The 17,539-nt window shown below is 35.7% G+C and overlaps 1 protein-coding gene across 1 annotated transcript in view; it reads left to right on the top strand.

The window, feature by feature from the left end:
- The window catches only part of LOC141431999 (acyl-CoA Delta-9 desaturase-like), a 40,910-nt gene extending 25,387 nt beyond the window's left edge, over positions 1-15,523 (top strand). Inside the window, exons 6-8 of the mRNA XM_074093346.1 lie at positions 7,011-7,196; positions 13,593-13,753; positions 14,414-15,523. Coding sequence (XP_073949447.1) covers positions 7,011-7,196; positions 13,593-13,753; positions 14,414-14,646 — 580 coding nt within the window. The 3' untranslated portion in view covers positions 14,647-15,523. The remainder of the gene's footprint in view (positions 1-7,010; positions 7,197-13,592; positions 13,754-14,413) is intronic.
- The last annotated feature ends 2,016 nt before the right edge of the window (positions 15,524-17,539 follow it).

Genomic DNA, 17,539 nt, shown 5'->3' with positions numbered 1-17,539 from the left:
TTATTTTATCTCAATAATCATTATCCTCTCGCCTAGAGACCGTCCCATTGCTGGCACAGAGGGCCTGCTCCGAATTCGATAATCGAAGTTCCTATCGTACCATCCCTTCACGCTTTGTATTTAATAGTATAAGTGTCAGAGGGACGGAACGACACGAACTTCGATTTCAAATTTCGTAGTAGCCCGCTGGACTCCTTTCAATCAAGCCCACTCAATCGCTTATTTTTTTACTTTTTATTCTTTGCAGGGTACACCACAAGTTTTACGGAGACCGATGCAGATCCCATAACGCAAAGCGTGGGTTCTTCTTCTCTCACATCGGTGGCTGATGGTCAGGAAGCACAAAGAAGTCTTCGAGAAGAGCCGGCCATCGACTTGTCGGACCTGGAAAAGACCCATCGTTATGTTACAGAAAAAGTAAGTGGGGTGTATCTGTGGGGCTACTACGAAATCGAAAATCGAAGTTCGTATCGTACGTCTCTCACTCTCTTATCAAATAACATAAGCGTCAGCGGGACAGTACGATATGAACTTCGATTTTCAAATTTCGTAGTAGCCCTCCTGAGCCCTGCAGGGCTACTACGAAACTCGAAGTTCGTATCGTACCGTCCCTCTCGCTCTCGTATTAAACAGTATAAGTGTCAGAGAGACCGCACGACATGCACTTCGAGTTTCGAGTGTCGTAGTAGCCCTGCTGTAAGACACAAATAATGTTTGGAGCAGCTACCAGTGTTGCCAACGTAGGCGATTTGTCACCAATTAGGCTTCTTAAAGGACAAGGTCTTTATCGAGTTGAACGAAAAAATCTCAACATAAGCACAGGAAAAAATATACCTCCCACGCAAAATGTAGAGTTTAAGTGGGATCAAAAAGAAATGAGTGGACGAATGAATAAATAAATAATTAAAAATAAAATGCGAAATTACAAAACACTGACCAAGCGCAGTGTAGGGTTCCATTCTAATATTTTGCATATCTTACAAATCTTACAGCCCCTTAGAGTTATGAAATTTGACACCTGATCTAGAATTACACATGGGCTACTTGTTTCGGCGACCTCAGTTCAAATTTGGCTACATTAGGCTGTAGGTAGAGTCATTCACGATGACGCGTGCCGTGGTTCTTATTACATATCATTAATGTCTAATTTTGACAAAACCACGCGTCTTCATGGATGGCACTAGGTATACTCAAGCTGCGAAAAATGGCGATATCAGGTTCCGAGTTGTTGGCAACACTGGCAGCTACAGTCAAGGGCAAAGATATCGACACGGCCAAAGTTACAAAGATATGTATACACGAATTTATGCACTTAACATTAAGGCCGTGTCTACATATTTTTGCAACTTTGGCCGTGTCGATATCTTTACCCTTGATCGTACATATATCATACAGCAAACACAATCAAATGAGCGATTATTTCAGTTAAAAGGTGATAAGGTCGCTATTACTTACCTTGGAAAATCTCTATATACGAGTACCTGTATTTTCTGTACTGCTTACTTGTTAGTGTTCAATAAAGAGCCATTAAATTGTACTAGCTTTTGCCAGCGGCTTCGCTCGCGTTAAATTTGGGGTAACATACACTTTCTGCTATCCGTTTTTCTTGTTTTGATTAATTTTTCGGAGGATTACATGGAAATACAAATACAGACAGACGTTGTTTTAGACAGATGGTGCATGGAATTCAATAATCAACATACATACATACCTACCTAATTAATCATAATTCGTACCAACTTTGAAACCCTGTTTCGCTGATTCAGGGGTGGAATTTTGGAAAACGTTAAAGTACTGCGCGTTTAAAATGGTTTTTAGCAGTTAGTATTACCAACTTGCATACCAAATTTGAAGTCTCTTATAATTATAATTACGGAAATAGAGCCATTTTAAAGTGAAAATGTAAATCCCATTTATTCCCTATCCCGTTTATTCCTACTTAGTGTACCTCTATATCACTTATGGTATATGTACCTATGCCAAATTTCAAGCGGTTTGGGCTGTGAGTTGATATATCAGTCAGTCAGTCAGGACTTTGAATTTTATATATCGTCACTACTTTAAAAAAAACTCGTAGCTCAAAATAGATAATTTTTCTGGATAACCTTTATAGACATTACATCAAGGTTAAATTTTGTTGAAATATTGATTTTAGATACGAGATTTTTTCAAAGTAGTGTTGATATATAGATTTGAAGAACGTGTTGAGATTTTGAAAGCGGCTTCAAAGTTTTTAGTTTAAATGGCTTTCTATCTGTACCCAGAACTGCCTCTAATAGTAGGACTAATAGTAGGTAGGATCAGGTAAGTATTAGAATTATATATCCTCATCTCTTAATTGATAGTGACGAAGTTTATATTTTAAATCATATTTTTTTATGTAGCCTGTATTATGTCCCACTGCTGGGCAAAAGCCTCCCCTTTTCTCCGCCACTCTTCCCTGTCCTGGGCATGCACCTGCCAATCGAGCTGAAAAGCGCTCAGGTCGTTCCGCCATCATATATGTATTTATAATTAGCAAATTGGTTGCCTAGCCTGGCTAAATCCGTAACCTTACATTTCAGGCCTCCGCAACCATGGTTGTGACAAGGAAAACTTATTGTTGGATAGGGAATAAAGTAACTTTTCGTTTAAAACACATAAAAAACTCATCTTGTTTACCTGTTAAGCCGAGTTTAGACTTGCAAGATTTTCGTGCAATTTGCATTACATTGCGAGCTCGTATAGCCAACGAGTTTGTAGTGGTCAATCGAGTGCCGCAATTTGATGCAACTTGCACGATTTTTCTAATGAACTAAAATAATTTCCTTGCTCACCCGCGACCTTACGATAGCTAAGCTTATGCAAAATATGCGTGTTCATGCAGTTCCTCCACCTCCACACTGTAAGAACACACACAAATCACACAAACTCAATCACTCATTTATATCGTTTAAACAAATAATTGTTTAAGATGACGAGCCGTCATAGCGACGTTTTATTTTTTGACACTAATAATGTTACTAGTGACTACCGACTGACCCCCGACAAGCTTGCTAAATCCTTAGCATGTTATATTAATTCCGTATTCGGAAATCACCCCCCCTCCCCGGCCCCGTTAGGACGACACCTTCAAGCGCGAATGTGTCTTTAAACTACCTACACCGACAATAGAGAAGCAAAGTAGTCTATCATTTCTACATCAAAATATAAATCGCTTCACTGGCAAAATATTAGATTTAGAATTACTCTCTGAAAACTTAAACTTAGATATTATCTGCTTAACAGAAACCTGGCTAAAAAAAGATTCAATGCAATTTAATGTACATAATTATGCAATAGCCAGCGCCTTCTGCAGAGAATCTGCAGTAGTTGGCGGGTCTCTCATATTAGTGAAAAATGGTTTAAAGTTCAAAGAACGCAAAGACCTGTCCAGCCTTTCTGTTGAACGTGTATGCGAGATCGCTTCTGCGGAAACGGAACAGTATTTAATTTAATGTATATATAGACCACCAAACTCGAGTGTTCCTTTGTTTATAATACTATGGAAGATGTTCTAAGGAAATCAGTAAACGTAATAAAGCGCTGGTTGCTCGGGACTTTAATATCGATATTTTATCACAATCCGTTGAAAAAGACCAGTTTATTTCTGTTTTAAAATCTTTTAATTTAAATTTCTTATTTAAAGAACCCACCAGAGTCACAACCACTTCGACCACATGTATTGACAACATTTGCTTAACTTGTAAGTATTTAGAAAAAGCTGTTATCAGTGGAGTACGATCGGATCACAAAGCTCAAACAGTGAAGCTACCTCGGGCTAGGGGCGGTGTTAATCAAACCATAGAAATTAGGCCGTTGAACAAACAAAGACTTGACCGTCTCAAAACAAACATCGCGCAAAAAGTAAACAATTTAAAAGTAAATACTAAAAATCAAACGAAAATTTCAAAATATTTAAATACTGTATGCGAGGAATACGATAAAACGTGTAGTAAAAAACGTATTAAACTAGGAAACAAACTATCATTCAATGAATGGGCCACACCCGGAATACGCAGGAGTAGGGACGTCTTATATGATCTTTATGATAAGAAATCGTGTACCACTGATGAACGTTTCCACCAGTATGTCAGGGATTATTCAAAATTATTCAAAATTATATGTAATAAAGCAAAAGCAGCCCATGTAACTAATAAAATTAAGTCCTCTGATGATAAAATTAAAACAGTTTGGAAAATTATAAATACTGAAACCGGTCGACGTAAGAACGCGGAGTCCTCTATATCATTAAAGATTAACAATGTATCAGAAACGGACGCGGTTAAAGTAGCTAACGAGTTTAATACCTACTTCTCTAAAATCCCCATCGAAACGACAAAATGTCTCGCGTCTTTCTCAAAGTTAGCTGAATCGCTCTTAAAACAAAATGTATCTATTCCAAACTTAAGTAATTTTAAATTCACGCATGTCTCGTGACATCATTAAGATTTTTAGATTATTGTAAGTAAAAAAAACGGAAGACTTGTGGGGCGTCTCAATTAAAGGTTCTACATTCCATTTTAGATGTCGTTGCTCCAACTTTAGCATTTATTTTTAATAGCTGTAGGTATAGATGAAGGCGTATTTCCAGATTTGATGAAATATAGTAAAGTTGTTCCTATTTTTAAATCAGGTGATAAAGATAATCCCTCTGATTATCGTCCTGTGTCCATCCTATCAGCGTTTAGCAAAATATTCGAAAAAATAATGCTGACGCAAATGATCTCGCATTTTAATACCCATAAAATCATGCATGCGGGTCATAGTTTAGTTAAATTCATATTGCAAGCTTGGGAGGAATCACATGACGCTATAGGTGTATTCTGCAACCTTTCGAAAGCTTTTGATTGTGTGGATCATGATACTTTAATTTGTAAGTTAAATTTTTATGGCATTCGTGGCCTCGCTTTAGAACTCATTAAATCTTACCTCACACAAAGAAAGCAAAAGGTAGCGATTAACGGAACGGTATCGGAGGGATCTGTGGTCGAAATGGGAGTGCCTCAAGGATCCATTCTTGCCCCATTCCTGTATCTTATTTATGTAAATGACCTTACTTATAAGGTAAGCCAAAAGTCGGGTATAGTTATGTTTGCTGACGACACGTCTTTACTGTTCAAGGTTAGTAGAAAAGATACCGACTTCATTGAGCCCAATGAAACCCTGTTCGTGATATCCGCATGGTTTGCTGCCAATAATTTGTTACAAAATCCTAAGAAAACTAAATGTATTAAATTCTCGTTGATAAATTCATCTAGCTCGAATTCAGTTTCTAATATAAAGTTAAATGGTCAAAATATTGAATTTGTAAAATCAACAGTATTTTTAGAAATAACGCTTGATTCTAAACTACAGCGGGGACCTCACGTCATAGCAATCGCGGGTAGACTGAGCTCTGCTGCTTTTGCAGTTTGGAAAATAGCTGCCGTATTTGGCGACGGCACGGTTGGTGTATTTTGCTTACTTTAATAGCATTATTTCGTACGGCCTTATTTTATGGGGATCTGCTACAGACATTGAGTCAATTTTTATCTTACAAAAGAGAGCAATTAGAGCAATTTATAATTTGAAGACGCGTGAATCTTTAAGATCTTTTTTTAAGGAAACAGATATCCTAACCCTGCCGTCGCTTTATGTTTTTGAAATAATCATGTATGTTAGGAAGAACATATGTGATTTTCCCACTAACGTCGATAAGCCAAAGGCTACTAGAAACACAGGGAAGCTTAAAGTTCCATCTTACAGACTGGCTAAAACCAAAAAGTCTTTTCTGGGAAATTGCATACGTTTTTATAATAAAATACCAAAAAATATTATAAATGAAACGGATACAAAATTCAGATCTATTGTCAAGAAGACATTAATATCAAAGACGTATTATAAAGTTAATGATTATATCATGGACAGGGATATTTGGAAATAATTCCGATCCGCATTAGCGATCCCTTCAAATAGCCTTCAAATAGCGAACGTACTGTGTTAAAAATAAAGTTGTGTTAAATACTTGTGATGTATACATATCAATTTATAATATTGTAAATCTGTTTAAAAAAAAAATATATACCTCGTTGAGTTTCTTGCCGGATTCTTCTCAGCAGAGTTCATGCAGTTCCTCCACCTCCACACTGTAAGAACACACAAATCACCCAAATCCATCTATCTCCACCACTTTACACTGACGCGTTCCGAACTCAACCAGAGCTCATTTTCAGAGCAACACAATTGTTCAGCATGCTACGGTGTGAAATTTGGCATAGATGGACCTAAAGTAATGCAGAGGTGCACTAGGGTGCACTACTTTACAATTTCTCGGGATATAATCCTATATGGTGTATGAAGTCGCGGGCAAAAGAAACGCGTAGTACTTTAACGTTTTCTAAAATTTCAACCCTGAATCAGCGAAGCAGGGTTTCAAAGCTGGTAAGAATCATAATTAATTACGTATGTAGGTTGATTTTTGTATTACAAAATTTGCACCATCTGTTTAAAAGAAAATCTGTCCCTAAGTATTTGTATTTCCATGTAATCCTCCGAAAATTAATCAATCAATCGCAGAAAGTAAATGTATGTTACTCCAAATTTAACGCGAGCGAAGCTGCGGGCAAAAGCTAGTTATTTATATAGGTGGACAACTAATTCATAACCACATCATCCTTCCAAGAGGATGGCACGCACGGTATAAACATCTGCAATAACCTGGATTGGCAAGGAATAAAGATGATTGGAAAGCGTGTGGGAGACCTTTGCCAAAAGGGTTCACAATAAAAAACAAAGGAAAAATTATTAGCTTTTTGGCTTTTTGCAATTTTTACATGTATCTTTGTAATAATGCCCTTGAAAAGACAAAGTATGCTGATGCCGACACCTATTGTCACAAACTGTAACTACCTTCTGGACTTAGATAATGTGTTTTGTGGTAATATGTAAATGTTTTTTTTATTTTCTTTGTTTGTTTCTTTCTTTAATTTGTTCATCTTTCCGTTTTTCAGAACATATCTGGTAGTGATGCCGATCCTCTGTTTCCTGCTGCCGTCCTGGATACCCGTGTACTGCTGGGGAGAGGATCCCTGGACGTCGTGGTACGTGGCTTCGATTTGGCGGTACACCATGTCCCTCAACTTCACTTGGCTCGTCAACTCCGCCGCTCACATCTGGGGCAACAAGCCTTTTGATAAGTAAGATATATTTATATACTTATGTCTGTTTATCATTTCGATTTATTTCGGTAATATTTTGATGCTTGTGAAAAATGGTCTTGAGATAGGTACAGTCAAAGGCAAAGATATCGACACGGCCAAAGTTACAAAAATATGTATACGGGTAAGGCCGCGAATTTTGACCAATGTGACATAGAAATAACATAAAAAAATCAATCATTTTTTTATCAGCGTTCCAAATTTGAAACGTCCAAATTGGTCAAAATTCGCGGCCTTACCCATACACGACTTTATGCACTTAACAATTAGGCCGTGTATACATATTTTTACAACTTTGGCCGTGTTGATATCTTTGCCCTTGACTGTACCTACACATCCAGTGAATAATGTTTTTCCATCGTATTTTGACGGATTAGTTCGTATTTGGGCCATTTTTTATTTTGTTGTCGATATCTTTATTTTCTCAGATTTCAATGCAATTAGGTGAATTGATAAAGTTGCTTATTCTGACTATGATAAGCTCAATTTCACAAACATTTTTGTCAGGTCCTACAAATTTTTCCATTGGGCTACACAAAATGTATGAAAATTTAGTATAAAATGAGGAATTCAAAATGAAAAAAAAACGACAACAAAATAAAAAATGGCATTTTATCGAATTGAGAAAGTTTTGCCAATTAGCTTCAGTGAGCTAAGCAATACTTGTCTCAGGTCGCAATACCTAAATCGGGCCCGCTATTTACTTCTAATATAGTCAGGATACTAAAGACACCACGACAGAGTAAGCATTTTTTTTTGTCTACGCTAGCACTTGCGAAACTGACTTCTATTCCATGCCATGCCAAAATATTATTTGTCAGCTGCTCACCCTAGCATGTACGCTCAGAGACGGAAGGGCCAGGCTGAAAACCAGCGTTGAGGCCTCGCGGCTCGCTGCGTGGACTCGGCTTATAAATGCTGAGCCGGTCCCTTTTGCCACAAGCAATAAATAATGTTACTTTATCTTGGCAATATTTTTTTTTCTTTCTTTCTTTCCATGTTACTCATGTTAAATTATTATTTTAAAACACTAGCAGTATAACCCGTCTGTCTGTCTGTTACCTATTCAATTCATGCAGCATAGATAAACCTTTTTTTTGTTATATTGCTCGGTTTTAATATAAAATAATAACCTGTGGTATATTTACTAGTTGGAATATAATCTAAGATCTTTATTGTAATTGGCCATATTGTACCTTTTGTACCCAAATAAACATTAAAACCTGGACGCTGAAATTTGTTATGGAGATAGGTAGTTTGAGACCCTAGGAAAGACATAATATAGTTTTATCCCGGATAATTGCATAATTTCATATTGGTCGAAATACATACAATTAAAATGACTAAGTTCACAATGTATATGTTCAGAATATATACAATCAGAATATATAATAGTTGAAAGAAATAACAACTAATATTCCTATATGCTGAGTGGGGACCTATTTAGAGTCATGTATGTCTTTATTTGTTCTATGTTTGTCCTAAAAACAATTTTTATGGCGTTAAATAAATGTATTTTCGTTCTTTCTTTCTTTCTTTCTATAAGTAGTATGTACATTTTTCATAATGGTCAAAATAAATACGATATAATGCCCATGATCATTATCATCTCCAGTCTATTTAGTCTACGTTGTATTTAAGTTAAATTCTGAAAAATTAAGGACTTTAAGACAATGTCGACGGAGCTCCGCCGCGGAGCTCGTATTAAGCGTAGTTAAGGCGCTTCGTGCCTGGACAAAACTCTAACCTAACCTATAAGATACCGACTGATCGGAGGCCGTATGGCCTAACAAGACCTTGCATTTTAAACTTAAGTCTGATCGTTAATTGAATAGAAACTTTAGGTGCGACGACGAGCGTAGTGAGGAGGAGCGTGTTAAGTTCAACTATGGCTAAAATTGTATTATATGCATTCTTCTTTGTAAAATTTCAGTGTTTATTATGTATTTAACCATTATAGAAAACATACTTACTGTATATAGACGTTGATTGATATTTCATTTAACTATTTATTTTTTATAATTTTATGTATTTCAACGTATACATTATCAAAATATGCATTTTGTGCCACATGACCAAGAACCATTATGCATTGTAACTATTATATATTTTAACCACTATGCATTACAAGCTTATGCGTTTAGAACTTATGTCAAATAAGTAATAACTTTATATATTTAGATGCATTATATTTCATAATTTTCGGTATTTCAACCAATATGTATTTTAAATTTATACATTATAGTAATACGTACCCGGGTCAATCAACTATTTTACCGACACTTTGGGCGTCTTCTGCGTTACCAAAATTGTCTCTGGCGTTACCAAAAAATCGTACTTCCAACAACATATTTCACGGTTTAATAGGTTGAACTTACGTAGTATGGCATGTATTCATGTACGCACCATCTACTTATTAAATTACAGAAAAAACGTATTTACTTACACAAATCTGCAATTGTTTGAAAAATGTCGCGGACAGATTAGTGTGGGTAAAAAACTTGATTGGCCCACCCGTCATTGAGAACAACCGAAATCATTCGCTTTCACAAATAAAATTATGAAATGTGGTACTTAACCCTTTTTACAAAATTAATAACTGTATACCTGGCGCAACTGGCTTTACTTGGGTAATACAAAATGCCTACTCGGAAAGTAAACTGCTGATTAAATGTGTTTATATAACATACATGTAATCTTAATATATATAAATGATTTTCCTTGGTCACGGCATCACGCGTTGGCTGGACCGATTTCGCTGATTCTTTTTTTGTTGTGTTTGCTATTGTCAGGAGAAGCTTCTTATAAAAGATATAGAAAATTTAAAAAAAAAACCGGCCAAGAGCGTGTCGGACACGCCCAAAATAGGGTTCCGTAGCCATTACGAAAAAATTAAGTAAGTAATATTTTTCTAAGGATTTCGTATTTTATATGGAATCTTTCAAGTTTAGGTATATTTTATACCTTAGGCTGCTATTTACTCATAAACTACTAATAATTCTCAAGCATACTTGCCGTTATAGTTTTCCTTGAAAGTTTCATATACTTACTACCATCCTGATTTTTTTCAAGTTTTTCCACTCACTGGTTTAGATTTTAGAGGGGGGAGACGCTCGATTTTTATGAAAATTTGCACTTTAAAGTTGAATATTTCGCAAACAAATCACTGAATCGAAAAATCGTCTTAGCAACCCCCTAATGGTTTTAAAAGACCTATCCAACGATACCCCACACTATAGGGTTGGATGACAAAAAAAAATCACCCTCACTTTACGTCTATGGGAGGCCTAAAAAAAAAAATTTTGAATTTTGAATTGTACCATTTTGTCGGCATAGTTTACTTATATATCCGTGCAAAATTACAGCTTTCTAGCATTGATAATCCCTGAGCAAAGCCGCGGACGGACAGACAGACAGACAGACAGACAGACATGGTGAAACTGGCAAAACTACACCGGGGTGATGCCTCGGGCACCAGCTAGTATGTTAAGGTCACCAGAGGTAAAGGCGTCAATGTTTTTTTGTTTTTTTTTGATATTTTTTTAATCGAAAATTATGAAGTATGTATTAAGTATATTGAAATACTCTTGCGTTCTGTGCTTTATACAACTCTTTACCATTAAAATTTCTGAAGTTACTTTTTTGCTGCTCGACAATTAAAAGATATACAAGCATTTTTTTTTAAAACGGGATTTAAGACGCTTATACCTCAATTTGGGAAAATGCATCTTTTTTAAATAATTATCTAACGTTTGGGATTTTAGCCTCAAAACTTCATGGCGATATTAATCAATATCGCAATATAAGAACCACAAACCGCGAATAATCAGCTGAGACCAAAAATAGTATAATTAGGGAAAATGCGTCTTCATTTACAGACGCATTTATCCAAAGCTAAATACCAGAGGTTGCAAACATTTTTTAACCTACTTAAAAAAAAGAGGAGGTTCTCAGTAAGTCGGTATTTGAGCTGATTCAATTATTATTTTATATATTTTTTTTGCTTTTTAGTTCCTGTGTGTGTTTTTAAGGCAGTTTTATTTTTTATTTAAAAATAATCTACGATTCGACCGATTGAACTAGAAGATTTTAAGATTGAAAAGAGTGAGGTGAAAAGTTTAATTAAGTGACATTATTTAGACGATGGTCAGTGAAACATTCTACAGGTAAAATATTATACTTAACATGAAAAATGTGTTAAAATTGTTAAAACTACATCATAAAAAAACGGTTATTGACCACTGACACTGGGGTAAATGCGTTGCATAGACGCAATAACCTCAAAGATACTGACGCATTTAGCAAAGTTTCATAAATAACTTGCAATGATTTTAAATGGAAATAATTCTAAAAATGTAGCATTTTTAATGAAAATTAGTTTAGTTTAGTTTTAGTTACTCATACTGTTTACTCATCATGTTTAATACAAAATAAACACCAAAATGCTAAAAAAAAATGAGGATGTAAATGGATTTTGTTCACTAACTCAAGCAATGCTAAACTCTGGTGTGGTACCAAATTTTAAAATTGCCTACATCTTGAAAACGATTCACCGAGACGCCCTCTATGTTACGGTTTGTTCTCCAAGTAGTTCAAGTGTCTATTACTAGATGGCAGGAGCTGTTGTAACCCACGCTGTTTAAAGATAACTCAAATAAACGCAATAACTCCATAGTCGCTTTTACCTCAGGTGACCATATATAATAATACAGTCAATTAATTTGATTTCCAGGTCATCACAAAACCTTGAAATCATAAAATTTTGGTAATTCGATAAATATTCTTAAAGACAAATAATATTATTATGATGGATGATGATTTAAAAAGTCACTTAAGAATGCCAGACAACGATCAAAAGTATCCGTTAAGCAGTAGACAGATTTTGAATACGAAACGAAAAAGTATCCAGTAGATAGGTACGATACAAATCTCATGCTCATAATTTAGAATTATTATTTTGTAATTTGAACATGTAGTCGGTTCCATTTTTTGTTATTTTTTTTAACGTACGTACAGCCCAAACCGATGGGCCTAGAAACGGATTTTTCGAAATTCCTACGGAATAAAACGAATCATTTTTCATAAACATGTAAAATACACCTAATTTTGATGAGCATTAACATGAGAAACGATGGTCCAAATAGTATGAACCTGGCCTCTTTTTATGTGTGATGAAATGCCCTCCAACTTTCATGAAGAACAGATTTTGATATTGTAAGTCCTTTACGAGATATAACCCTTTTGGGGTTACATTGTTACCCCCCAGCACTTATGCACAACTCCGTGGAGGGTGAAACCTAGCGATAAAGTCATACGTATTGGGCAACAACTTTTGTAGCAATTACTTTCGATTTCAATTTTATTCCTACTGACCTACTATGGATACTACCTATACAGGCTGGAAAAAATCTATGGGCCTGGAAGGCAACTACCTTAAATCCTTTAGTTACTGAAAGGAAACATTCCTTTATTTATAATGAAACTGCATTCAAAGATCTTTTAAACTTCGTTTGTCTCACCCGGGAATCGAACGAACTAAAAATAAAAAAAAAATAACTCGCTATTTTATTATACAAATCGATAGGATTATTATTCAGGATAAAAGTCTTATACTTACGAATTTTAGTGGAGTGTTTGTCCACATAGATAGGTATAATTTCGAGCACCTACTCTCTCTGAACATTATATCGGTTGATGAGTGTGTAAATTACGTTGCGTGCATAAATGGTTTGAAATTAACTCACTTGAATGATAATAGGTAGATTAAACCTTATACAAAATCTGTCATCTATACTTCTAGTTAAAATAATAATCCTTACTTAATTGAAAGTAATCTTATCTAAATCGTATCAGTGGCCTTAAATAATATTGAGTTGTGAAAATTCCGTGCTGAGTTTCTTTGAAATCGTAAACAACTTTGAGGAAACCTCGACTCGTATTTCTCTTTTGTGACGCCCGGATGTTACTCGTAATTTAGTTATCTTTCCAACAAGTATAGTTGTCAAAAAGTCCTACATAGATGCGTTTTCCCACAATAATATAATTTTCAAACTAGCTTATCTATTTAGCTACGCTACTGGCACTCAAGACTCTGTTAGGTATGGTAACTTATACATAGTTTACTGTTTTCGGCAACCGACGATAAAATCCGGTGAAATTTGTACATTAATGTCTGACTAGGTATAGGTAGGTAGGGTATAGGTAGTAAGGAAATAACTCGTTGAATAATTTAATTAGCAATAGCCACCCTAGCTACAAACTTCTTCAAAAACTTTTTGTTGGAAATTACAAAAACATACTCGTAGAAACGCTGCAGGTACCTACCTAAATATTAATGTTCCACACTTAACTTTATGAGTTATTTAACTATTACAGAAACATAGGCGCTACGGACAACTTGACGGTTGCCATTTGGGCCATAGGCGAAGGTTGGCACAACTACCACCACGTGTTCCCTTGGGACTACAAAGCGGCAGAGCTGGGCAATTATAGGACCAACTTCTCAACGGCTCTCATCGACTTGGCCGCTAAATACGGTAGGTCATCATCATACAAATTCCCTACCAATTGGTCACTGCTTTGTTCGATTCAAGGATCGACCATACTGGTGCTCAAAATACGCTAACGCAGCGTAAACGCAAGGACGCGCCTCATGCGTCGCGTTTTTCAAACGTACAATGGTGTTCAAAATACGCTAACGCACCGTAAACGCAAGGACGCGCCTTATGCGTCGCATTATTAACAGGTACCGTCCACACTGCTGCTCAAAATACGCTGACGCACTGTAAACGCCGTAACATCTCTCACGTCTTACTACCTATTTTTTTGACGCGTAACTACAAAACCGGTGCTTAAAAAACGAACGATTGGCGGTGCGTCAGCGTTTTTTGAGCACTAGCGTGGAAGATACGCGATAAAAACGTAATTTCATTTACACTCGTAGATCACCAGAGGACGCTGAAGTACAAATGAATAATAATAATAACAATAATATTTATTTATTCAGATTATATACCTATCCATTTTGTTATTAATCTGCCGCTAGGAAAAATCTCAATAAGTACCTACCTATTGAGCCATTTTCAGTACGGCTTGAACGAGTTATTCTGAAATATCCTCTTTTCCGTTTTTCCTCGATATTTAAAAATGTTCTTTCCTTTCCCCAATTAAACAGCTCAATTTATTTATGATTTTAGGTTGGGCGTATGACTTGAAGACAGTATCGACTCAGATGATCCTAAACAGAGTAACGAGAACGGGTGATGGGAGTCATCCATCTGTCAGCGAAGCCAGCAAGCAACTGGAGGAATCAGATCACGACCACCATCATCCTGAGAATCCTGTGTTTGGTTGGACCGATGCAGATATTTCTGAAGAAGATAGAATGCTCGTGGAAATAACGCACAAAATAGATGAAAAAGATGATTAGATTACTATGTATGTGCAGTCAACTACCAAAATACCCATGTACTTATCTACTTTTACATCTTATTACATTAGAATACGGTGGAAATAATGTACACCAATTTTGGAGTCGTCTGTGCAGGTAGAGTTTATCTGCATTTCAAGATGTTTTCTCGTAGCAATCACACAACTAAATATTTTAAAGCGGAATTTTGAAATGAGACGAAAACAGTGAAAAAATGAAGAGATTTTCTACAATGCAGTGTGAGAATATTTGCTGGTGATTAATTAATCGATGTAGAAGTTGGTTAAAATATCCAGTAAGAAATAGAAATACTGTCCACTGCTCGGGTCTACCTCTTCGCGCTTTAATTATGATGAAATATAATTATGAAAATCTATATTATTTTCTGAAGGATCTGTGTGTGTACAAAAATGTTTTAGTCTGAACTAGCTGTAAGGTGATAGTTTTGTTGCTCATTACAGAAGTTGTAAAATAAGGGGACAAGAGGATGAAAGGACTTTGTACCTAATACGATTTTAATTTATTTTTATTTTAGTCTTACGATTCAGGGTGAGACTGTTTATTCAGTCATATATAAAAAAATAAGTAAAATGGTTACTGATAAGTAATTTTGAATAAAAGCAAAACGTTGTCATGTAATCCAGCAATCTATTATTATTTGAAGGAAGTATTTCAGACCTCTTCATCATAATTTGTAGAATAATAAACGAAACGTACGCATCAACTCCAATGTTTAACCACGTTTACTCTAACAGAGTTATATTATTTAAAACTAAGAATGTTTGCTCATTATTGAATTACTTTTAGTCATGTAATTAAACCCCTAGTAGCATGTAGGTAGACGATTTATTACATTAAAAAGAAAAATCATGTGATACCCCGTTGTTTATTTATTGAAACCCGACTTTTAACTCAAATCTAATTTCTAATCTAATTTCATTTATTGGTTAAGTCCAGTTACGTTTATTAAGCATTCAGTATAAAATCAAATTACAATTTACATCATCACCAAAATTCGCGCAAATAGAAATATTTGAAAAGCAAACGCAAAACATTTATATGATACAAAAACGCCTTGAAAGTAAATTTAAAGTGACATATTCAAATTATTAGTTCTCCATAAGGAACTATTAAAATTAAAAAAATATTAAGTAATTACTTATTTCGCCGGCCCAAATAAATCTGCAAGATGCATCATTTTGTATTCAAAACTTGCAGATTGCCTTTTGAATTATTCAAATCGGACATTCCGTTTAAAAAATATTACGAATTTTAAAACGCGCCCCGGCTTCGCGCGGGCGGGCGTTTATTTTTGGGAAATGGAGCTGAAAAATGTGTGTACCGATCAAAATCAGACCATGTTATATTCACCATTTTTTATTCAATACTGTAACTGTGGATTACTTTTTGAATTATTTAAATCCGACTTTTCATTCAAAAGATATTACAAATATAAAAACGCGCCACGGCTTCGCGCGTGTGTAGTCACATTTCTGTAATATGTGTGTCACAATAGATGAAGTTTGAAACATAATATAATGGACAATAGTATTTTATGCAACTGTATCATAATAAGGGCCATTGAGACACGAGTGCGAGTTTATGCTGATTATGAATAGTTGCATACATTACTTTTTCTATGAGCTCAAACATAAACAATTATTAAATAATGAATACTTAAATAACGGACAATAAATGAATTTTTCCATTTTAAAGGTAGCAAATTACTGCTCACTTCCATTGCCGCATTATGTTTTATTTCTGGTGGCGTCAACCACAGACCATATATCGAGATAGACGAAAAGAGCGCTTCAAACTGTATGAGAACCTAGCGTCACACGGCGGCCACGCCGTACAAAACACGCGTTCTTGAATCTACATAGGCACGACGACGTCTGCTGTACACGCGTCAATGTGTGCGTAAGATAGGTACACAGGGTGACTATCGCAAAACCCTAATAAGTGCTACCAATGACATTTAAAGGTATTTATATGTAGGTATGGCTTAGATAGTGCAAATAAATGTAATCGTTTATTTATATAAACTTATTTAAAATGTGTCTGTCTGTGTATTTAAGCATTATTATTTTCAATTACAATAGATATACGACTAGGTGCAAACTTAAAGAATTATTCGGTAGGTAGTTATTTCATGTATTAATCGCGATAATTTCAGAAATTATTATTTATTTAGAAAAAGGAAGTAGGTAGGGTACCATTTCGCAAAATTGTTGCTCCCGAACTTAGTGCCGTGCGGCCGACGTACATCTCGTTGCGCACCCGAGTGCTTTCCTGCGGTTTTCCTGCAATCCGAGCTTGATGGGTGGGGTAACTCGAACCGGTGCGGGGCGGAGCGTGGCCATTCTGTACGTTAACTTAGTACTATTATATATTCTGTCCTAGCGTGTCAAATTTTTCGTACCTACGATGAAGTCACGAGCGAGATTTAGTGATGGGAAATCAAGAACGCACGATACCGATTCAAACGCGCGGAACCGATTCAAAGGCGTGCCGCCGCGACTCGAGCGGCGGCTTTTTCAAAGCGCATCGCGCATTTAGGTCGGACAAAACTTGACTTGACCGTGGATCAAACTTTTTACACGGAAGATAGGTAAACTCTTACGGTCTATCTCGATATATAAGGTCTGTGGCGTCAACATTTTGGCATCACTTAATTCACCACAGTCACACATTCTCACTTTCTCACAGATATAAATCGTTTAAATAGTGATTAACTCTTTTATTTCTTTCAACTTTCAAGAACTCCGTGCAAAAGTAAAACAAATACTCAAAGACAAATACCCGTTATTTTGAAACGTTTTTGGTTTTCAATTGCAACCTTAGAATGGACCCTGGAAATTTAGCTCATACATCCAAATTAAATACTTAAAGT

Source organism: Choristoneura fumiferana, chromosome 10 (assembly GCF_025370935.1).
Source record: "Choristoneura fumiferana chromosome 10, NRCan_CFum_1, whole genome shotgun sequence".
NCBI lineage: Eukaryota > Metazoa > Arthropoda > Insecta > Lepidoptera > Tortricidae > Choristoneura > Choristoneura fumiferana.
Note: the sequence above shows the minus strand (reverse complement) of the source record. Positions and strands in the feature narration are given on the sequence as shown.